Below are 24,893 nucleotides of genomic sequence, written 5' to 3'. Positions count from 1 at the left end.
AGGGCTGGGGCAGGGGGCTGGGGCGCAGGAGGGGATCAGGCTCTGGTTGGCGCTTACCTCAAGCAGCTCCTGGAAGCAGCGGCACGTCCCTCCTCCGGCTCCTACGCGGAGGCGCAGCCAGGCAGCTCCCATTGGCCGCAGTTCCCACCCAATGGGAGCTGTGGAGGTGGTGCTTGGGGCAGGGTCAGCGTGTGGAGCCCCCTGGCTGCCCCTGTGTAGGAGCTGGAGGGGGGACATGCCGCTGCTTCCAGGAGCCGCACAGAGCCACAGAATGCGCGGAGCGGGGCAAGCCCCCGACCCTGCTCCTTGGCTGAAGCACCAGAGCGGGGCAAGCCCCGGACCCTGCTCCCTAGTGGGAGCTCGAGGGCCGCATTAAAATGTCTGAAGGGCCAGATGCAGCCCCCTGTGCTGTAGTTTGCCCACCCCTGATTTAGAAGATAATGATTACACCCTCTTCTTGTTCTTTATCTACAAACTTTATGAGACAATTAATGAGTGCCAGTTTGGCCACTCCCAAATCCTTTGCAAAATGCAAACACAGAACTGTAACAGATTTTTTTAAAATTACTTACAAATCATCTCCTCCTTGCCCGTTAGCATCTCTGCCATATACAACTTTGCCATAGATACGACTTGCATTTGTATTTGTGCTTGCTAATACAATTGCTACCACTAGCGCAGGTAAACCTGTAATACAAGAGAAAGCTATTGTATTTTTGTTTTCAAAACCCAAAGCATCTGATACTTCCAGACAATGCTGCATTACTGATGATCAAAAGAGCTGAAAATGTTTGCTTTAGCATAGAGTATCTTGAGGAAGCCATATAACTCTAGATCTGTCCATGACATACCACAGCATGGAAGAACAGCATGAAATAAATGATTTCTCACAAATTATATAAATGTCAAATCTCCATCTAAGGATCTCAAAGTGCTTTACAAGCATTAACAAATTAAGGGATAAATATTATTATTACACATGGGGAAAGTAAAGTAAAAATGTTCAACCCTGGTTACTTAAAGTTAGGCTCCCAAATCCATATATAGGCATGTGAATTAAAGCAGTCTGATTTTTACAGGTGCTGAGCACTAACAAGTTCTATTGAAATCAGTGGGAGCTACAAGTGCACAATCCCTTTCAAAACTGGCCCTCTTTTATTTAGATGCGTAACATTAGACTCCTGGGTTTGAAAGTGTTGCTGGAAGCACGGGAAGGTTGAGACTCTAATGATCAGGTTGCAGTGATTTTTCAGAAGGGCCAAGCACCCAAATCAGGCCACTTATTTAGGTACCTAAATATGGATTTAGGTGCCTAATTGTAGGCACTCGTGTTTGAAAATGTTGGCTTAAATGACTTGCCTAAGGTCATATAAGAAGTTCATGGAGAGCTGGAGAACCCACCGTTCCTGGCTTCCAGGCCATCTATCCTTGTATAGAAAAAGAGCTTGTGTATATTTTATTCCTTCAGCTACAATGTAAAGCTGTGCAGTTTGTATTTTTACAAAACTCTATATCCTCTTACATACTCTATCTACACCCCTACATAAACAGAAGTTCCATATACTTTTTTTCTATATAATATAAAGCAAATGTAGTGCTTGAGAAAGGTGCTGGACTGACAGCTATATTAAAGCCCTCTGTCCACAGAGATACAGCACAAGCAGCATGAGTGTAAGACTCTCATACTATGCTGTTTATGTGTCTTATCCCTGTGTTGGAGAAATTACTCCTAAGGGTCAGTTTCACTGACCATTCAATCCTTGTCCTCTCTGCTGAGACTGCCAGTAAGGGTGCCAGTCATGAGGGTTATTTTTACTATATGGAACTTGCCAACTAGGAACTGGACTGTGATCACCACTCTGTTCATGAGGCTAATGGTTTTGTGTTGCTCTGTATTATTTTGAACACAACAGATGCATTCAGGCAGCATGTCTGGCAGAAGCCAAAGGGCCCTGCTATAGAAAAAAATGAAAAGCCTTCTTTCATGAATCTTAGTTATTTTTCAGTAATACATTTTACTTGTGGTTGAGGCATTGGACAGAGGCTCAGTAAATCTTGTTTTGATTCCTTTCGACATTTCGTTTAACAATTTACTGAAGTTTACTAAAACAAACAAAAGAGTACAAAACATAAAAAAAAACCTGGAAAAATTTCATTTCACTTTGGCTTAAACATTTTGTTCAACCTGACATTTTTTCCTCCTGCATTTTTCAGTTTTGCCCCTGAACCAAAAAAATCAATTATTAACTCAGCTCTAATGTTTATCGAGTGCCTAGCACAATGGGGTTATAACCTCACTTGGGGCCTCTTGGCACTGCTGGAAGGCATAATAATACATAATTTAAAAATATACACTATCTAAGAAATACATCTTCTCACACATACCCCAGCCAATAATGCAAAATTTCAGTATGTATCGCCGTATGTAGGTGTTGAACACTTTTACTAGAGCAATGTACATATGGACTGCTTCCAGTCCCATCCACGTAAAGGTGGCCAGAAGGAAAAAGTGCAAAAGGGCTGCAACAGCTATGCAGAGGCCTTCTATGTTGAATGATGCAATCCAACCATCAAGCAGGAAGACCAGGTTGAGAAAGAGCAGGGCTGTGCTCAAGTTCATTAAGATTTTGGAGGGGTAATCTCTTCGTAACTTCCTAGAGAGACAAAAACAGAGGCATATGTTAAGTAGCCAAAATGTACTGAGGTATTTATAGCAGCTTTGGTTACCAATTTACAATTTACAGAGTTATCCCTGAGCCATTCTGCCATTTCCGTAGGATGTTTTCAGAATTGTTGTATAGATGGCATATCTTCATTTCACTTCCCTTCTCTACCGAAAGTCTCCAGCCTGAAAGGGCTGGATTTTTCCTGTTATATTTAGGAACTATGAGGCCTAAATAGGGAGTCTGAAAAAAAGACTGAGCAACATGTTGGTAGATTTTTAAAATATATAAAAGGACACCTTATGCCCCTCAAGAAGATTATTTGGGACCAAGACTCTGCTACTTTGCCCAGTCTGAGCAACACAAAGTGGCCAGACTAGGAAGAGAGAATCTGGGCTTGGGCCTCTTTGTAAGAAACATTCCATGTCTAACAGTGGAGCACAGTGGTGTTCAGCCACTTTTTGTGAGACACATGGACATCCCAACCCAATCAAACAAAATATCCTGGCCTCTGGTTAGCTTGTTTATTTATTACAACCAAAATATTTGTTTTGAATTGTTTTTGACAGCACAAATACTTACTCAAAAGCAATATATGTCAAAAGAGTTGCAGCTGAAAATATGGCAGATATCCCACAACCAATGTAGGTGATAAAGGTGAGGACTTTGTTATTTTGTGGATCTATTTGTGAAGCAGTTCCCTGGAGGTCCTACATGAGAGAAGAGGAAGAGGCTTAAGTTGCAGCAAACTCCTTTTTTATGAGCATGACACTGTTTGTTGGTGCAAAGTCAAGCAAAAATTCAAGAACACTTAGGCAATATCTATATAATCCCAATGCTAGAGGTTGAGTTTACTGGATATTTAGTATATAGTTGTCACACATCTGACTTCCTTCCCACATCCCTTGAAAACATTGTGCCATAAGTATTGTTACAGCTGGGATCAGTGGAAAACATTGTGCCATAAGAGGAGGTTACTTACCTGTAACTGGAGGTTCTTCAAGATGTGTGGTCCCTAGCTGTATTCCATTGAGGGTTATGCATGTGCACCATGCGCCTGGAGTTGGAGAATTTGAAAAGTAGTGCCCGTTGGTCCACACATATGCCCTGGCTTGCCTAGTGCTCCTGTCCCAGGCGGTAAAGAGTGGGGCGGACCAACCGCATTTCTAGTTCCTTCTCCACCATGAATCCAGCAGATCCATAGGAGAGGAGAAGGAGGGTGGGATGTGGAATACAGCTAAGGACCACACATCTCGAAGATCCTCAAGTTACATGTAAGTAACCGCCTCTTCTTCTTTGAGTAATGGTCCCTATTGTATTCCACTGATGGTGATGAACAAGCAGTACCTATGGGGGAAGAGGGTGTGAGGATGAGGATGGAACAGTAGTATGAAGGACCGCCATACCAAAGGAGGAATCCACTAGCAAAGATCTGTAGAGAACTCCACATGGCCGCTCTACATATGTCAATGAGCGGCACATTCTGAAGGGAGACCGAGGTCAAAGCCTGAGCCCTTGTGGAGTGAGCTTGTACCCCTGTAGGGGGAGGTAGACCAGACTGCTGGTAGAAGAGTTTGATACATCCTCAAATCCATTTGGAGATTCTCTGGGTGGAGATGGCCTGTCCCTTGATTCTCTCTGCTATTGCAATAAATAGTCTACAGGACTTCCTGATTGGTTTAATTCTCTGCAGTACAGAGCTCGTCGAACATGGAGGGAATGGAGTCGACATTCCTCTGCAGATGCATGTCATTTCAGAAAGAAAACAGGTAAGCGAATGGCTTCATGTATGTGAAATTGAGAAACCACCTTTGGTAAGAACTTGGGGTGTAGTTGTAGGGAGACTTCATCTCTGTGGAAAACCGTGAAAGGTGGGTCCGAGATCATAGCACCAACGTAGCCAACTCTTCTCACGGAAGTGGTAGCAACAAGGAAGGCAACTTTCATGGAAAGGAGGGACATAGAGCATGATGCTAAAGGTTCAAAGGGAGTCTTCATTAGCATAGAGAGAACAAAATTCAGGTCCCATTGAGGAGCTATCGGTTGGTGAGAAGGTTCTGATGGCGGTTAGTGGGTGTGTGAAGATAGGGAAAGCTTCCACTGGAGGGTGGAATGTGCTAATCGCCACCAGGTGTACTTTCAAAGAATTGAAGGCAATCAGTGCCGGCGATGTGGTCTTTCCTGGAATCTTGTGGGGTGCTGGTGCTGGTGGTACTGATGGATTGGTGCTCGGAACTGCTAGATCTCATTGCTTGTGGGTCTTTTTCTCATGTCTATGGGACTTAGCTTGTGCTCTGTCCCCATGACTCTTTGATTTGGAGAAAGACTTAGTCCCATGCTCATGGATGTGCTTCCTTACCTCCTGGCTAGGCCCCGCCATGGGGTCCATGGGGGTGGTACCTCCGGCACCGGATTTAGACATGGTAGCTGGAGGTGCACTCCTCGCTGAGTAAGGCCGAGGTAGTGGGGGAGTTCCCTGGCCTGGGTCTGAGTACAGTCTCATGGCGAGCTCCATGATGTGCTGCTGGAGGTGAAGAGCCCGGCCTTCTCAGGTGTGGCTGGGGAAGGACTAGCAAATACTGTCCCTGGATGCAATGTGAGCTTCCCCCAGGCAGGAAAGGCAATGCTGTTGGCTGTCACTGATCAAGAAGGAGTGTAGGCAGAAGGTGCAGCGTTTGAAGCCTAGACATAGGCTGGGCATAGTCCGGTACCCGCACATGGGGTAGGGGGTTGAAAATCCCCCAAAGTCTATCTAAACAAAGTACTAAAAGAATTGACTAATAAAAACTACAATAAAACTGGTAAAACTGCTATAGTCTGGTAAACTACATACAACTATCCTTATTTGAAAGATTGTCAGAGACGAGGACACTGGAAATTCCAACCAGGACCATGCACTGGTGAGAAGGAAGATGCGGTCAGTCCACCCCGTCCTTTATCGCCTCGGACAGAAACATAAGGTGAGCCAGGCACATGAATGGACCAACAGACTCTACTTTTCAAATTTTCTGACTCCGGGTGCATAGTGGGCATGCGTAACCCTCAGTGGAATGCCATAGGAACCATTACTTGAAGTACTGTTACAGCTGGAATCAGCAGATACACATAGGTAGGGTCCTACCAAATTCACAGTCCATTTTGATCAATTTCATAGCTGGAGGGTTTTAAAATAAGTCAATTTCACTTTTTAAGCTGTTTACATCTGAAATTTCACAGTGTTGTAACCGTGGGGACCCAACCCAAAAGGTACTCGGAAGCGGGTCTGATCTCACCCCTCCCCCCCGAGCTTCCATGCAAGGGAAGGACAAGTCCTGCTCCTCCCCAGGGACTTGCAGCTAGGGGTCACCTGGCTGGGGCACTTCGAGGAGCAGGGGGAGATCGGACCCACCTACACAAGTCTCCAGCTGCAGGAACCTCTGGTGCTGGGCTCCCCCTGAGAGTGAGAGTGGCCATGCAGGGGAAGGTCAAGTCCTGTCCCTCCCCAGCCCAGATGGGACTTGCAGCTAAGAGCCTCCTGGCTGGGGCACTTCCAGCAGCCAGCGGGAGATCAGATTTCATGGGGAAGGACTTATTTCACAGTCCGTGACATGTTTTTCACGGCTGTGAAATTGGTAGGGCCCTACACATAGGTCTCTGCTGTTCATTATACGTCATCACCCAGAATTCAAATGGCCTTTTGTAGAAAAATCAATCATTTGCAATTTTCTCATCCTCTCAACCCCTTTATGTTCAGAGGCCCATATGCACCTCTCTTTTACACTGAATGTGTTTAAATTGAATCTGCTGCAGGAAATATAACTGTAAATGTATTTATATTCAAATTGACACCATGCTGGAGACTAGATAAATCAAAGAAATTCTCATAACAATAGCTGTGTTTAATACAATCTCCTAAGAGATTGTATTAAATGTGTAAGCATCCATGGAACAAATATTTTACTTTCAAACCAACATTTCAACACAAAAATTGAAAATTAAATGTGAAAATTCTGGGGAATTTTCACCCTTCTTTTCTGGGTTGAAAAATTCTTCCGTTGGCCTAGTGCTGTCTCCACAGGGGCTTAGGTTAGCATAACTGCATTGCTCAGGGGTTTGAATTTTTCAAACCGCTGACCGACGTAGTTAAACTGACTTAATTTTCAAGTGTAGACCAGGCCTGAGTATAAGAAACACTACAGCATCTCTGTGATGCAACTGTTAGCAAATGCTCACATTTAATGGAGACTATTCTTTGATAGGCCCTTTACAAAAATAGCTAGCAAATGGGGTTTTAAACTCTAAAAATATGCCATTCTTCACAAGGGAAATGCAAGACTTGCATGCAGTTGTCAATTCCTGTGTGTCTGTGTCAGACACTTGTAAGACTGTTTATTTAAATTCAGAGGACATCCTGTGAAAGTAACTAAATATCTGTGTGGAAATTCAAGCAGGATTATTAAAACAGAAAAAGCATGTAAAAAGTATGTAAAAATTTTCCATTGGAACACAGCCAAAATTCAGAAGATTTCCTTCTCACTTCTTAATGCAACAAAAACATTCAGACTAGGAGAAGGGACTCATTGAACATATCCAAAATAATGCTCATTTTTCCCTATAAGCATGAGAAGCTAGAATATAATTAGTCTGCAAAAGGACAAAAAGCCTTATGACATTTTTCCTATTTAAATTCAAGCAAGATGTGAACAAAGCAACTATATAATGAGGCTCAGCGAAGCCAAATTTTAAAATATATGGCTCCCTGGTGCTTTAAATCATCTGCAAGGAAAAGATTTTCCTGTTTCCCCTCATTTTATCTCTTGGTATTTCAAATATTTATAATTTTTCTTTTTAAAATATCCTAGTTAAACTGGTTAAATCAAAACACATGTACCTGCACGAGTAGCAAACATCGTCCCTGGAAGAATATTTCTGGAGCCAAGGAATGTTAATGTTAGAGAGAACAATATTGCCGCAGTACAGTGCAATATTGAGTAAGGTTGCTAAGGATGTGGGAACCCAGAGAAGATGGGGGATTTTCAAAAACCATCAGACTTTCCGAAAAGACTGCATACATTTCATAGCTTTCCCCCCTTTTTGTATTTTTCTTTTAGAAACATTTAGATTCACCCCACTGGTGCAAGGCTATATACATTTCTGGGGGCAACACCACCCTCACAGGAAGGTAAACCGTGTTTGCTATGAAGCCCTTCCCTGAGGATTCTGCAAAAGAGGCTGTAATAGAGGGTATTGTTCAAGGTGCCAGGGAGAAATGAGTGCTGAAACAGTGCATCCTCCAGTTATCCTGGCTATATCTTCTTCTCACCAGTGCCATCCAATTGGGAGGCTGTGCTGCAGGCCCCTGGAAGAGCAGAATTGGCAATTGCTTTGCACCACCACAAGTTCCCTAAGGGTACTGGACTTTCTTCCAGTAGAGGCGTTGCATCCTGGAATATACTGATTTGAGATTAGTTCAGCACAAGGCTGAATCAAGCCCATTTACTGAACACAGCAAGTAAAGATTTTTTTCCTAACTACATCCATTAGTTTATATCTTTTGACATTAAAAATATAAATATAAATCTCTTCAAATCTGCAACCTGTTGAGTCGCAGGATGGGATTTTGTTGTTGTGCTCTTTGGCCTTGACTTTTCCTCTTCAGTGGCATTTCTACCTGATTGCAGGACATATATTTTCCCCTTTCTTTCTCTCTTCCTAATACTAAGGTCCGCTCTCTTTTCTCTCTCTTTGTATCTATCTTTCTACATCAGAGTTTTATTTCTCTCTCTCGCCCTCTCTCTAATCCTAGAGTATTTTCTCTTACTTTATCTGCCCTCACAGCCCTACATCTTTCTCTCTTTCAGTTTCCAGCTCTCCACCCTAACCCTCTCTGTCTCTATATAACACTGGCTTCCATCACAGTCTGTAAATTCCCCTCTCTTCTGCAATCTTCTCAGCCTCTCTGCAGACAGAGCCATTAATTCTCAGCGTCAGGTTCTCCTTCCCTTGAGCCATCCCGGAAACCCCCTGCCACAGAGGTAGGGACTATTTTCTGGCTGGTTGTTGCACATTGCTTTTCTCCCCCACCCAATTTCCTTTGTATAAATCTGTCTTCTGGAGTCTCATCAAAGGCATTCTGGTCTCGCATGACCCTAAACACTACAAATAATTTTTGTTGGCTTGGGCCCATAAGAAGAATTATAGCAGTGACGGTTACTTAGGACGTCAGTTGACTAACTCGACCCTCGGATCACCTTTTACTGGAGATGAATAAATTTATACATAAAGTCAAATGATGGTTGTCATTTTAAGTATTTCTTGGAGTGCCTCTCTGCTGATGTCAGAGGTTCAGCAGCAATGAGATGGCAGTTGGGTGGCAATGACCACAAGGCTTCCCTTTGCCTAGTGTTTAATGCATTATGGCTCTGGGGACTCTAGTGTCTTCAGGATCTTATCAATAACATATTTGCTTCAAAAATCATTTTTTTTCCTGCTTCAGCATTGGCAGGGTCTCTGTTTGGAATCTGGTTTACTTCCACTGGATAATGGCCTTCTTTTGGACCCACGTCTGACCACTACCACTCTAGCTCAGAGTTATATTGCAGCCCACAGTATATTATTACCCATTATTTGTGTTGTGATAGCACCCCTGGGACTCAGCCAGGTACAAGACTCCTTGTGCTACGTTCTTTTCAGGATTAGCTGTGGGGGAATTTTTATTTTAGGGAAGGTTCCTGTGTAACACTGCAGCTCTGCATCCATGCCTCTGCAGCTCTCCTGCCCCCCAACAAAATCATTACATTGTGGTTTCACATAATCAGCAAACAATGAAGGTTCACTTACCATGAGCACCCCAAAGTGTGTGAGGTGATTGCATAAGCAAACTGTCTCATTCTCGTTTGATTCTGCTTGTGCAATGCAGCCTGTGGCGTTCCAGCCACCATTACCATCTACAGAAATCAAGCAATACAGACACTTACAACTGCAAACGAAACCTCTGCACAATTTCTTTGGCAGCCTTCTAGAGTCCCTACATGAAATCTAGTATACTTTCAAGTAGAAAAACTCCACTGAATGCATCAAATCCAGTAATATGATATTTATCAATGCAGAATGAAGTAATCTGATTTCCTAGAGTTTTTGCCAATGAAATACTTTTACAGAGGGGTAGATTAAGCAGATAGTTTGCAGTGGATAGAAGAGAATCTAAGCAATCACCTGGGATAGACTCCTCCTCCCGCCCCCCCCCCCCCCGGTTCCTTCATATTCCGTATCCAGCTTACGTCCTTGTCCAGTTTCTCTCGCCTCTATTTGTAACTTTCCCCATTCTCCTGAGCTCTTCTGTCTGCATTTCACTCTTCATCCCCCACCCCCCATGTCAAACAGGAAACCTTCCCCTTGTAAGACCTTTCTCAAACACACCTTTTTACCTGTTTCCCACCCCTGGTTTCCTATCATTCTATTTCTGTCTCAAGGTAGGGAGAGCTGTGCTCAGTAGTGGAGAGGTGAAAACGGATATAAGAAGCTGGCTGCAGCAGGAGGACCTTCCAGGTAAAGGGCTTATCTTTTACAAGGGATAACATGCCAGAGGATAGGACATGAAAGCATTAAATAACATTTTAATTGGCCAGCAGCAATCAGCTGAGCTTCCAGCAGTCAGAGTAAAAGCATAGTAAAGGCAAAGCAGGTTTCCTGTAGTGGTGAAGCTAACCGTTCACAGGATCTGGTCTCAGTCCTCCACATATTTTCCCTGGAGATGGTTCTAGCACCATTTTACTTACTGTACATTTCCAAATATCAAAAGCCTGAGCAGATCCAATAAGGTAGGTCAATTTTGTAATATAATGACCCAATAGTATGACATATTCTATTTCTGAAGCTGGTCTATGGAATACTTAGTTAATGATATCCAGGCTCAAGCTGTTTTGGAGCACTCTAAAACTTGTATTCTTACAGACTCCTGTTCCATGAACCTATCCAAGCTGGCTCTTTAGAGGAGGAGGAGCTGGAGGAAGAGGCAGCAGCAGGATACAAAAGCTACTAAAGTGTCCCAACAGTCAAAGGAAGCATTAATTTTTGTCATTGCATTAGCAGATTTTTTTCACTCTTCAGTAAGGTAGTATGTCTTCTAAGGGCCTCTGTGCTCAACTCTGAACACACTCCAGTTTTGTGGATGCCCTGAGCTGCTGACATACAGGCCATTGTCACTGGTGAAGTGGATGTTCAGCCTCTTTTCATATTGTTATTGTAATTTGCTCCCTTTCATGCCTTGTAACCAAGAGGAGCTTGTGGCTCATGATTAGTGATACAAGCTCACAGCTAGCTAGCTCCCATAGTTTTAAAATGAAGATATACACAATCTTTTCCGGATCAATCTTGAGAAAGGATCATTAAAAGGCTGCCCATGCTCCTGACTAGTTACTATTTGATTTGTGCAAGTGGGAAAAAAAAGTCAAAAGCTGATTGTTTTGAGATACAGACACTTTTGGAAGCCTTGGTATCCAATGTTGAAGCCCGTGGATATACAGTCCAGGCACAAAGCTTATTCGAATTGGGTGCAAAATTCTATTTGTGGATTTCCACTACTGGCTGTCACAAGCAAAAAGTGTTAGCCAGCAAAGCAATAGCATCCCATAGCTTCACCAGTTTCTATTTACTATTTTGTACTGATAAGGAAGAAAGGGGAAAAAAACCTACATAACTGCATCTTTGTATTCAACTAAAATGGATTCTGTGTGCCATAAACACTGTCTACCCCGGTGTCAAGTGTGTGATTGATTTAAAAACCAAGACATCTTTATTCCTCACATAAAATAATTGGCAATATTTTTAAACTTACTGTTTTTGTTCATATCCCAGAAGACGCAGGTAGGATTAAGATCCTCCTAAACACATATATACAAATGAACATTTTTATCTATTAAAATATAAATTTGATTAAAATGTACAAACATATCAGGAGTTCCATTACTTAGGTTTTCACACAAAAACTGAAAAGAAATATTATTGTTATTTGGACTGTGGTAGTGTCTACAAATCAGGGCCCCACTATATTAAAAAGACAGTCCTGCCCTAAATCCGGCCCTGATCCTATAAAGATTTATACACGTGCTTAACTTTACACACTGTAAGTAATCTCATTGAAGTCAAGCATAGGTATGACGTCTTTGCAAGGTCAGGGCCTAAGTAGAAGTTCTTCTGCTTGTTTGCTTCCTTTGGGGTCTCCCAAGGGACTCTCCAGGTAATTGACATCCAATGATGGGTAAAAATCGAAGGGAATAATTTACTGAATCCACTTAGAGGCCATCTAGTCTGACCTGGAGTGGATTTCATAACAAGCAGCTAGTCTAAGCTAACTGAAATATGAAATATTATTTCCTCTTTCTCTTCCCCGAGGTCAATGGTCCCGATTCTCCTCACCTAAAGAGTTTGACACTAGTGTGACTCCACTGCCTCCAGTGGAGTTTCTCTTGGTTTACAGCAGCATAACTGAGAGCCGAATGAGACCCATATGGGGATTTTTTTTTAAACTGATCAATAAAACATGACAAAAGACTGATTTTTCTGGGCTCTCCTTTCCCTTCAGTAATATTGGTCACTTTGTAATGGTCTTTTGTTTCTTTGCACAAAACGAAGAAATAACAAAATTCCTTGAGGTACAATTAATAAAATGCTCCATGTCTGGTCAAAGAATCCACATCAACCTGAAGTTCCCTTGAACAATAAATATTGACACAAATTATGAGTCCATCTGATTAAGTATCAAGTATTATCAGCATGGAAACTGCAGCAGGACAGGTTGAATTACCTACATTTTAGATCATTATTAAACACTGGATTGTTTGTGTGTTTGTTAACAAATGTGATTTTTTCTTCTCTACTGGAATCTTTCCCCAAACCCAACAAAACCAATGATAATCTTTCTACCACTCATTCTACCACTGCCAGATACAATTTGAAATGTTTTACCTCTGGTTACACCAGTTTTTTCTTACCTGGAATAGGGTATGTTTAATTGTAATTTTGACAGCATCCTGAAGGTCCCGGATGGTAACATTTCCAATACTGCATGCCACTACAAAACTGGTTAAATTGGCATTCATTTCTGCATCCTTTGAAGGATTAAAAAATGCAATAAATATTATCAGAGCACTAAATACACTAGCCAGAGAAGATGATTTTATTTTTGCAGTGTGCCAGAATAAACAAACTGTCAGCACTTTTATACTTAAGACCACCCATTATAAGAACATCCTGTTTATAAGATCAAATTACAGCTTTTCCTTTGCTATTTCCGTTATTATCATAAACATACACAAGCACATAATTAAGGGCAGATTGTAAGGCAATTTCCATAAAAATTTCTCTCTTAAATCACTTTGTTTGATGCCAACCACCGTTATAGCTCAAACAATGCTAACCGATAACAAGTAGTGATATAATTAGATCATTTCCCTAACCAAGAATGAACTGGAGCTTTTTTATTATACTGACAAAACAGCCTCTGGGAGAGTGCGGTGGATCCTTTTTTTGGCATTACATATAATATTAACATGATCTATTCACTCCCTGCAGAATTATACACGACCTGACAGCAAGTGGCCATGAAGCGACATAAGATGTGAAAAAAAAAGTTCTAAGTGACACAATATAGTAAGAGACAATATTTCCAACACAATCCTATTTGGTGGTAATTTCAATAGGAGATTGACTTTATTACTGACACAGTGCTGTTCCTAACCTGCTCTGAAAAGGCATAGAGAGATGAGCCACATTTTTACAAATCTATTTATGTTCACACAACAAAAGGTGACAAGTCTGCCTCTTAGCTTTTAGTACCTGATCCGAAGCTTGTGGAATGACTCCCACTGATTTCAGTGGGCTTTGGATCAGCCACTTAGTAAAAAAATTGGAGGCTAGACTTCAAAAGGCCATTTGATGTCTTGTTCCCACACTTCGTTAAGCAGGGATAAGAGACATTTGTAAATTAAAATAAAATACAAGTAATATTTCTTCTTATGATATTAGTTTGGACTGAATTAAGGTTGGGGAAAAGCTTTTAGGCAGGAGAATATAAGAGGTATAAAAATTAAGGGATTATGTGGCTGGAACTATTACAGGGGTCTGAGAGGAAATGTGGAGTATTTATATAGATATTCAATGCAATTCATGTAGACTGTACCATTTTAAAATACTATCTTCATAGGCTCAAAATAGAGTCTTTTAAAATCAAGTTTTCATATAAACCTTAACAAGCAAGATAATTATAGTGGACTGTAATGTAATAGCAACAAATACATATTAGCATTCTCTCAAATAGAGAAATGGCATAGCCAACACCAGTGGAGATTTTTTTAAAATTTTGAACTGTGCATTCATTACATATTTTTTACACTAACAGAAGAAACGGCTCCATGCACCAAACAATAAATTTTTGTTGATTGAGATGTTCTGCAGATTATTTTATATTGTAGTTTATTTGAATAGGAAGTGATCGTTATTTAATTGTCTTCATAATCAGAATCCAATATAAACTAGCTGAAATGATCAAGCAGCATTGAGTGCTCTTTGGAAGCCTCTTCATGAAAAGGCATTTGACTATCTTTCGATAGCACAAGGACTGATGTTGTTTGTTTAAAAGTGCTTTGAGATCTAGAGATGAAAAGCACTATACAAGAACGAGGTGGTCTTATTAATATAGTATCAGTATAATATTAGTACTCCAAGGAAAGATGGGAATGTTAGTCTGGATTAGGATGACATTTTGAAATGAGAATTTTCCCTTCTTTGTGCATCCATCTAGCCACCTGCAGAAAGAGACCTTCCTCTTCCTCTTCTAGTACTCCTCCTTACAGAATGGCAAATAACTCTCCACACGTGATTTATCTAGGGAATTTAGTCTCTTGTGTTTAGGACATGTGTGAGCACATCGTGATTTCCTCAAACATTTTTATGGCTCAAAAATATTTAACATAAGTTTTTGACTATTTTAAAAAAAATTCTGGATGGCTTGTCAAGAGTTCTCAGTGAGTATTCACTATTCACTGTTTGTGCTGCAAAGACTCCCACATCGGTGAAGAGGTCAGAGCTCCTTACAGGATTGAAACCTTGGCTACTTGTGATTGGTCACCAGTTACTGTTTCTGTTTCATGGTCTGATGAATGCATAAATGCTCACATGTGCAAATGGAAAATATGTTTTTTGCACATGCTCACTTTCTCAAACGTCTGACCCAGCACACCTAGGCTGCCTAAATGAATTGTTTAAAAAAGTAAACTATTCCTGAAAAAATTGCTTGCAGTATTCATGCAGCTCTAAGTTTTTATTGTCTTCCTATCAAATATATCTTTCTTACTGCCAAACACATTCTAGTACCACTCAGGAACACACGCGAGGAAGTCAGACAGATCAATTATATACTAATCTGGCGTCAGGAGTGTCATTTGTCTTTTGAGAGTGTATCATTAATTGTAAGTCACAATCATTATGGTTGAACTTTGCCCCTTAATATAAAATATGAAGAAACCATGATTAGTCATGACTAATCATGATGGAGCTTCTGAAGACCAAGCTTAGTGCTATTTATTAAGATAGAATGTTTTATCATTATATGGATTTTGTGTCATTATGACAAAACCTACTGTTGTATGCTTCTGTTTTCTTGACTCACAGCTGCAGATACTGCAGGGTGTATTTCAGAAGGCAACTATGGGTCACTATGGGTATTTTGCTAGCCTAGATTATCTCAAGTATCTCAATACAGTGCCAATAAAAATGATAATATACACACAACACAATACCAGAGTCCTGTGGATGCACAAGAGCCAAAGGTCATTTGAAATACTAATGGGAAAATGAACTCAAGCCAAAAACACTGTTCGTTATGAGAACTATGTTTTCTTCTGAATGAATACAATATCTGTTGAATGTAGAGTGATTTTTTCACTTGTGAAGATCTTCCTAACTCTGATAATCACACGATCAGACTTAATGAAGAAAAAAATACCTAGATCCCCTCAGTTCTGCGATCTCAATATCACTAACCTTATTGAGTAACCATTTCCTCTCAGAAAACCTGTATATAAAGTGTAAACACACTGTATGTGGATGGAGAAGGCGTATCTGTGATGGTCAACAGAAAATTAACATGCTCTCGTATCGGTGGAATTAACCCCTGTGCAAAGGACCAGCACAAAGGTATCAGTGGGATTTAACTGGTAGATTGGCCTTGTGCTGATCTTCTGCACAGGGGTAAATTTCACCCTGGGTGATCACTTAAAAAAAAAAGGAAGAGAAATAATTTTAGCAGAAATAATTTTAGGCTCGATTCCAAGCTGGTGTAAAACAGCGTGGCTCAACTGAGCACAGTGGAGCTATGCCAATCCATCCAAGTGGTCACTTGGATATCAATTCCTTCTAGACTATTATGAGCAGAAGCTTGTGTGATACAGAAGGAAACTTTCCTTAGAATTGTAGTAAGATCTCTGACATAATGTATAACCTAAATACTGTGGTAATCTAGTCATTATCAATATGCAATACTTATTCCCAATGCTTACCTCTACTACTACCATATCATTTCTATAACTCATGAGATATTGCAAAGTGATTATACTTTGGCAGGCTCACTTGCTTCAGTCCAGATGAAATTGGTTCAAGCATATTTGTACTTGCCTGGAAAAGTCCATTTTTGTTGAAGAATGTAAACTGAGCCCTAGATACAGCTTCAAACTCATCTTGACTTAAATTCTTCAGTAAACTTGAAGGCAGAACAACAGAAGCCAGGGCATTTCCCTGATTCTTGTCAAAATCTAACTGTTTTATAAAAAGAGGAAAGAGCAGGTCAGACCAAAAATGAAATCAACCAAGGTCCACTGAATCTGCGCACACTCCCCGCAATATTGTCAAATGTGATTTGAACATAAGACTACAATAACCATTAGCATAAATATAGCATGGAGCTAGATGAGGATTGATACAGTCCAAAATAATGTTCTGGTATGTTTTTACATCTTCCTTGTGGGAGTCCAGGCTTGAGACATATTATTATTTGTATTACTGTAGCACCTAGGAGCCCATTCATGGACCAGGGCTCCGATGTGTGAGGTGCTGTACAAACAAGAGAACAAAAAGACAGTTTCTGTGCCCAAATAGCTTCAAGAAGTAGACAAAGCTAATCTCCAGATGCTGTATTGATCCCTTGGGGCCCAGAGCAGTGAGGGTAATCTACAGCACCCTTCATACTGCTCTCACTTTTGCCCAGGAGAACAACCAAGCAGTAAGGGAGCACACTGACCAACTCTGCCTTCGCCTTTATGAGGAATGTTTTGTACTCCTTGGCTGTTGTTGAAGAGCTGGGCCATTGTTTCAGGGACACAACACTGCTTCAGTTTACACTTAATTCATGTTTTGAGTGTGTCTTCACTAGAAAATGTCCCACTTTCTCGCAGCAGTGTGGCTGCGCTGGTGCTAGAGGCAATGTGAGCACATTGGGTAGGGCTCAGGCATTTTTACTATTGAATCATGAAAATTAATGCTGGCTGCTATCCACATTAGCACTTACAGTGCTACAAGCACCAGTGCACCTACCCCTTTGCTGGGAAAAAGGGCACAGGATTTCCAGTGTAAACAAAGCCTTAGAATATTTTCTTCATAACCATAAGGGCTAGAAATATTTTACTTTATAAAAAGAAAGCTTTGACCTGGAGCACAATTCTGTATTAAGGGGTTGATTCTGTGACAAACTCTACTGAATCACAGAATAGATGGGCCCTGGCTATATTTAACTTGTCTTAAGAGAAATTTTTAGCCATTTTATGTTAATAAACAAAATTGAAATAAAAGAGTGTTAATGGACTTTTTTCCCCAGTTTTTTTGTTAAGATTGTCTCGTGGTGACTTTTTGATATACATGTAAATTGCTGGAAGGTGGATTTTTAGTTGACCATATTTAAATGTGTCATTTCCCCATGAGACCAACAAATGTTTCCACTTAGCAGCTTCTACATAACTCATATTCAAAATTGGTGAGTTAACGACATGTTTCCTTCTGGAATTCTGTTTAAACTGACTAACGCATAGTAACAATAGTGCTAGATTAATGTCGTTGTTTGTCATTTAGAAAAGATTTAATTCTCCCCCTTTTGAATTCTGTAATATCTTATCAGCATGTCCAGTTTCCGTATGAAACAATCTGGGGAAGAAAAAAACAAGATTTTTTTTTATTACATTTAGGGTCACTAACTAGATATGGCAAAAACGAGAAACTCCCTGGAGTCAGAATAAGGATAGACTACACAGGAATGTGTCAAACAGCTAGAAGCCCACTCTGTCAATCAATCCATCAGTCCATGCAATCAGGTCCTTATTTTGACAGTCAGCACTGTCATATATCTGAGAGCCTCCTCTTTTCCTGTAACTACAGTGGAAGAGGCAAGAGACTTACAACTTTCTGAACAAGACACCGAAATTAACAGACAAGTAAACATGAGAACATCAGTGTTGAAATATTGTAGGAGTGCCTATGAATATAAACACATTACACTAGTTTACAAATTCATGTTAGTGGGCAACAGAGCCATTAGCAGGGACTGAAAAGGTCAAAAGCACTGTGGTTGGTATTTAAGGCCCAACGGTTAGAAGACTCGACCTTGGTGAAAGAACTTTTGTAAACAAAAGAAATTATACTGTCATTGGTTATTTCCTCAGGAATGTTCTTTCAAGAGTTGTCTTGGCACAGGGGATTTTGGAACCTACAATACTTCATTGTGTCTGGTAACATTATCTATAGAAGCCCATCTCTAAACAGGAAAATAGAACTGGCCAACAGAAAAAGATGTACTGTAATCATAAATACTCTTGTGAATGACACGCTGATATTTGCAACCCTTATTATATGCTTACTGTAAACCAGTGTTTCCCAAACTGTGTTTCGCAGAACACTGGTGTCCCGCATGATTGAATAGGTGTTCTGTGAAAGACTCTTGCACTTGATTTTTGTACTACTTTATACACGCTTTCCAGTTAGAAATTGTTAGTTCAAGTTATTTTAAATTTGTATTTTTGCTTTGTTTTATAAAATAAAATATATTTGAGCATAAATAACGCAATTTTTTTACTTGAAAACCAAACGACTACAAAATAATATTATAAGTGTTCCGTAATAGGCTAAAAAGTATTCCGTGGCCAAAAAAGTTTGGGAAACGCTGCTGTAAACATTTGAAAGAGTGAATATTTATTGACAAGAATGCTCATGGACATTAAAAACACTAGAGCAAAGAAATGTGTGAATTTATTACAGCTTCTGCAGCCATTTTGGAAAGCACTTATTATTCCCACAACTGATTTGAATAATTATTAGTAGTTCATAAATAATATAGGATCATTAAAGGGGACTCCCATTGTTTATAAGCTTACGTCAACCAGTCATGTGACACAGGTGATAACTCAGAGGGTGCAAATAGCAATAGCAACCAAAACATAGGCTACAGAACTACAAGACATACAGGCCCTGTTCACAAACTGTTTATCAAGCATTTGTGAAGAACACATGCATTTGTAAAAATCACAAAGCTGTTTAGGGATAATACCTGACAGACAGACAGAACACAGGGATAAATTCATCTGGTAAGTTGTCCTCAAAGAATAATTTGGCTAAGGCTAGTAGAAACTCTGCATCTACTAGAGATGTCTTATTAGGTTCAATGAAGAGAACGGAAGAGGTTTCTCTAAAAATAGGGATTATATTACAGGAACAATTTAACAAAATGAATTCCCAAATGCTAACAGTCAAAGATTTGGCAAGAACTGTAAAGATACTTGACTAAAGTACAATTTATTCAAGCTGCTGTGGATAGATTTGCTTGATATCCATCTTAAATAAAACAACATGTAGCTTGAGGTTTTTAAGATTCCCTAAAGATCATCACAATATTTGGTAGAAGTTCTTGACCTTGTGAAAGGGAAGCTCCATCCAGAGAGAAGAGAAAAATTCTTGCCTAATAAGCATGGAAATATAAACTGTGCCCACAGATGTTGAGGAAATTTTTGATGGGGAAGGGGCTAAGAATTCTCAATAAGCTGTTGGAAGTGTAAAAGCCTGAAAACCAACTCAGTGTTCCAATAGGAACATTATTAATGAACTTGTCTTTTCTTATGGCACAATCTGGTTTTCATCATTATTTAAACAGTCCTGTAACAAATTATTCCAGGGCAAGGAAATTCTAATATTCCTGGATGTCCTCATGCCACAGATGGTATTTGTTATTATACGTGCAGGACATCCCAGATCTAAATATAGAATTTGTCCTTTCACCTCCATAAATGCAAGGTGAAAACTGAATGATAACTGTTCCTTTTCTTTTATAACACTCAGCAATCAAGCTTTATTAATAACAGAACTTCCTCATCCATTTCCACTAAATTTGATCTGTAGAAAAATGGGCAAAATTCTGTGAGTGAAAATGAGTGAAACTCCATTAAAATAAATGTCACGGGGCCTACTTACATCTGCAGAGAATTTGATCCTTTGAATTTTAGGTCCAGAAGATAATATGAACAATATTTAAAAAGACTATAATATTTTATGATACTGTTATTCATGTATATTGTGCCATAAATTTTGCATGGTACTTACAGAAATGACAAGTTATTTATTAGGAATAGCAAGTTTACACCAACAGAGAATTTAATTTCTCATTTATATTACAGCAATATTATTCTGTTACACTATACTGTAATGATTTGCCTTTAACTGTTAGCACAACTTCATGTTTAAATTATGAAATTAGCTCCTCGGGTCTGATTATTTGTTTATAATAGAAAGATTTTTATTGTGTGGTTGTTTTTTTTAACTCTCACCTACCTTCACCTACACTGCAGGCTTATACAGTGACTATGTGTTTGGCATGTGGTCCAGTGGGAGAGACATGACAGTTCATGGTTAGGGCACCAAGAAACTCAAGATCAATTCCCTGCTCTGCCACAGACTTCCTGTGTGATCTTAGTTACGTCACTTAGGGCCAGATTTTTACATGTATTTATGTGCCTAAAGAAGCAGACAGGTGCCTGGTGGGATTTAATGGGAATGAGGTATATAGGGGCTTTTGAAAATCCTACTAGTTGCCTATCTTCATTTTTAGGCACCTAAATACCATTAAAAATCTGGCCTCTAGTCTCTCTGCGCCTCAGTTCCCTATCTGTAACAAAATGGGAATAGCACTTTATAGCTCACAGGGATGTTGTGAGGAAAAAGACATTTAACAACTTGAAGCCAAAATCAAAGAGTTGGTGAACATTTATCTCCTGCTGGAGTCAATGGAAGATGCATGCGCACAGCAGAACTCGGGGTTTGGCTCAGAGTAAGCAGAATTATTAAAAAACTGTTGGAGGTTTTCATATTGATCCATGAAAGCTTGTACCACAACACCTATGAAGTCCTTCATGTAGATACCACCTTGGATTTACTCTGCAGGAGGACTGAATGCAGACTCCTGCTTAGGAAACTTCGAATACTTAGTTCTGTTTAAAATTACATAGCTGAGTATATGTAGATTTGAGAGGTAAAAATATACAATCCATCTCTATGCCTGAGATGAGAACACCCATGTTTCATTATTTTTCATGGGTGATACTAAGATATACTTAGTATCTTAAGTTCAATCAACTTCTTTTGGTCATCTCTAAGAAGAATTTTAGATACAATAGTGACACATTATTGGAAGTCTGAAATTCACCATTTTTTCACCACTTGGAAGTGTGTAATAAAGCAGGTGGGGCATTTTGTTGATATAGTGAAATTGCCCTGGGTTTAATGCTTGCTAAATATTTCCTAGGAACTTCTGGTCCTCAGCAATAGGATGTATGAAATCAACAATATTATTTTTGTCGACAGAGATACCAATATCACCAGCTGTTTTTATATCAGTAAAGCAACACTTGACTGAAGAAACATCATCAGTTATTTGTAAAAGGTAGTTATAAGTGACAATCATATGGGGCTGTTAAATAATGTGTGCTGGCTAACAGATTGCCAAAGTCTAATTCAGGAGACGGGTCGTACAGAAGATTAATAGAGGATATTTTCCCTCCTCATTTTTCCAAGTAGATGAAAAAATGGAGCTAGTTTGGAATATGTCAGCAAAACATTTAAATTTGTAACAGTCACAATTTGGTCTGGATTTCCTATAACCCATGGAAGTACTAAATTAAGCTATTTGAAAGGTAATCAATACTCCCAACTGGGTTCAGTGCTCCTGTATCATACCTAATAAATAATAAGTAATAATTCTTAACATCAGACACATTTTGAGTTCCACTGTAAATGTCTGTTCTGTACCTGAAAATCTGAAGCATTGTTCTGGGGACCAACACTGAAGGAGGATCCACTAAATGACGTTGAATTAATAGAAGAAACTCCAAGTGCCAGGTTCCGAGTTGAGATGCTCATGGATGGTCCAGTGAACTGAATCTTTAAGGCTAAGGTATCAATAGTTTTTAAAGCTCTAAAAACAAAGAAAATTATAAACAAAAATGTTGTTTTTATATATCTATATCTATCTACATACATATAAACAAAACAGAAGAGATGAGAAGAAAGAAAAATAATGATGAAACCAGTAATACAGCATCAGGAAAGAAAATTACTCTTGTGAGCTTTGAGTCCATTTCTGACACTAATTTTTGTAAACCCAACAGGAGATTTGATAGATAGATCTCTCTGGGCCAGAGCCTCAAATGATGTAAATCAATATAGGTATTGAAACCAGTGTATTTATGCTGATTTGCACTAAGGAAGAATCTGTCTGTCTGACATTTCTGGCTATAGAACAATATTCCAAAAATATTTAAATTCAGATTACAGTTTCACTTATATCAAAGTACTTAACTTTTTGTCAAGCCCCTTAATTCCGAGACTCGATATATGTCACTTGGAAAAATGTCTCATAAGTCATCTCATTTGGCAAAATGTGTTTCAAGGGACTTAATCAAAAGTCTAAGGTAGGTTGGCTGTAGCTTGTGTATCTCTATTTAGAAAGCTTGAAGTTTTTATGATCCCATACCCCAACAGGTAGTAAATCACTTTCTCAACCTCCTCCCTCAAATTCAGAAACACTTACTCAGAAGATGATGCTGCCAATACACTGTCTGAACTCGTTAAAATATTGGAAAAAATTGTCACCACAGTAGAACCCAAAGACTCATCAATTTCTTCATCGTTCACAATTTTTTTAAGTTTCTGGACAACATCATTGACTTTGTCTGAGGTCAGCTGCTGCCCTTCACCAGTGAGATTCAGAAGTTGATTGGCTATATCAGCTGCATTTTCTGTGAGAACATAGGTAAAAGGGAGCAAAAGGAGAAAGGGATACATGTGAAGAGCACTTCCTGCTTGTTGATTTACAATGTATTCAGTGCTAATTGAACAAACATAATAACTAATCAACATAAAGTATATAGGACGAGCTAAGCTTATATAATGTACTTCTGTTTCCTCTTTCTTTTACTAATTTTATCTGGGTTTATCCTCATTTAAAGTAGGAAAAGATTAGAATGGATGAATGAAAGAAGAGAAAAGAGGGGAAAAAGAAAGAAGATAAGCATATTTCCTTCCCTTCTCTCCTTTCCTGTCCTTATCTTACACACTCTTTCTCTTTGGGAAAACCACATTCTCCTTCATCCCTGAGACCAAACTGTGGGTCTCCTGATGCCCCAGTTCCAGGAGAAATTTAACTCCTTTTTGGGTTCAGAAAGTAAAATCCTGACCCTATTGAAGTCAACTGGAATTTTTCTATTGAGTTCATTTCACCCAGAGCCTATGCATGAATGGCATGACAAGTAAATCTCATACAAGGGCTTTTTCTGGTAAGACAAGATTGGGTGTTTAATATGGTGGCAATGTGGGCCACACACAAATAGTGGTATAAATTAGACTTTGGGCATCAGTTGGCCAGAAAACTAGTATAAAAGGTTAAGCCATGTAATCTGAAAAAAATTGGCATTCTGTGAGTGTGCTGAAAAAATTATTTGACAGGCTAAGGAGGTAGAGTGATGAATGTAGGAGAAAAAACTATAAACAAATCACTTTATCTACACTCACACATTTGTTATTTTTCCTGATATACAACCACTGTTGCCCCGTTGGCTAACATTACATTCATTTTACGCCCGAGTGCCTGATCCTGCACTGCCTTATCCCTTGTATGGTCACTTATACCTGTGCAAAAGTTCAAACTGGGTTGAAAATGCTACCAAATAAGAATTCTGCACTCCTATGTTCCAATGACTGTACCCACTTTGCACTGGTGTACACAAAGAGCATGAGTCCAATTTACCCTAAGGCCCTTTACATTACTCTGGCAGTGGGTATAAATGTAATTTATTTCCACTTTACAACCAGTGTGATATAAAGCTGTCTTTGTGTAAATGAGAATAAGGCTCCAGGAGTCCAATCCAAAGCCCACTGGAATCCTTTTCATTGACTTCAGTGGCTTTGAATCAGGCCCCAGGTACAAAACATTGGAAAATCAGACTGGAACAGACTGTCAATTTGATGCAAATTAACACCTGCCCCCAGTCTTGGCATAAAAAATTTAACTCATGGCACTGAATTTGATCCAGACACTTTCATGGATAGGCTGGATTCAATTTGTTGTTTTTCTCATAGATTTTAAATATTTATTTTGATTTTTTTAAAATATTGAAACAACTTAGTATGAGTTAGGGAGACATGCTGGCATAGGGTGGGGAAACCAACCACCAAACACCACAAGAATGCTCCATGGTATTTTCCCCAGGCATTGAAATTAGGGGTGTGTGTTAGAATTTACAGGGGGGTGAGACCGTGAGGGCGAAGATGGGCTGTATGTCACCATAGTAAAAACTGAAAAATGTTTCACAACCCTTTTATTACTTTAACTCCTGTTTTAAAATCATCACACATATTAAAGTTGGCTACTCAGGCCTTCTGTGAAGCACTATATCTACATCCTTTTTGGTTTCTTGTAATTTTGCACAACTCTGTTAATGAACTTCTTGAATGAAGTGCACTCATCTTTCGTGGCTTCTTGTGTGTATGGTATTTCCAGTCCTTCAGTTGATATGCTCATTAGTTCATTCACATGATGAGGCAGAAGGAGACTTCATTCAAAGCACAAAATTCATTGATGAAAAAGAATGCTCAACTGGAGCTGTTGTGACTAGGGATAGCAAGAGATGAATTCCTACTTCTTTCATCCCAGGAAACAAAGATCAGGTT

General features: G+C 39.5%; 1 protein-coding gene across 1 annotated transcript in view; it reads right to left on the bottom strand.

Annotated features, from left to right (window-relative positions):
* The window catches only part of ADGRG6 (adhesion G protein-coupled receptor G6), a 150,807-nt gene that overhangs the window by 17,287 nt on the left and 108,627 nt on the right, over positions 1-24,893 (bottom strand). The window contains exons 13-21 of the mRNA XM_065401180.1: positions 22,756-22,963; positions 21,975-22,140; positions 16,314-16,454; positions 12,635-12,751; positions 11,479-11,524; positions 9,483-9,589; positions 3,246-3,373; positions 2,386-2,654; positions 573-687 (exon numbers count right to left, since the gene is read on the bottom strand). Coding sequence (XP_065257252.1) covers positions 573-687; positions 2,386-2,654; positions 3,246-3,373; positions 9,483-9,589; positions 11,479-11,524; positions 12,635-12,751; positions 16,314-16,454; positions 21,975-22,140; positions 22,756-22,963 — 1,297 coding nt within the window. The remainder of the gene's footprint in view (positions 1-572; positions 688-2,385; positions 2,655-3,245; positions 3,374-9,482; positions 9,590-11,478; positions 11,525-12,634; positions 12,752-16,313; positions 16,455-21,974; positions 22,141-22,755; positions 22,964-24,893) is intronic.

This window comes from Emys orbicularis, chromosome 3, assembly GCF_028017835.1.
Source record: "Emys orbicularis isolate rEmyOrb1 chromosome 3, rEmyOrb1.hap1, whole genome shotgun sequence".
Classification (NCBI taxonomy): Eukaryota; Metazoa; Chordata; order Testudines; family Emydidae; genus Emys; species Emys orbicularis.
Note: the sequence above shows the minus strand (reverse complement) of the source record. Positions and strands in the feature narration are given on the sequence as shown.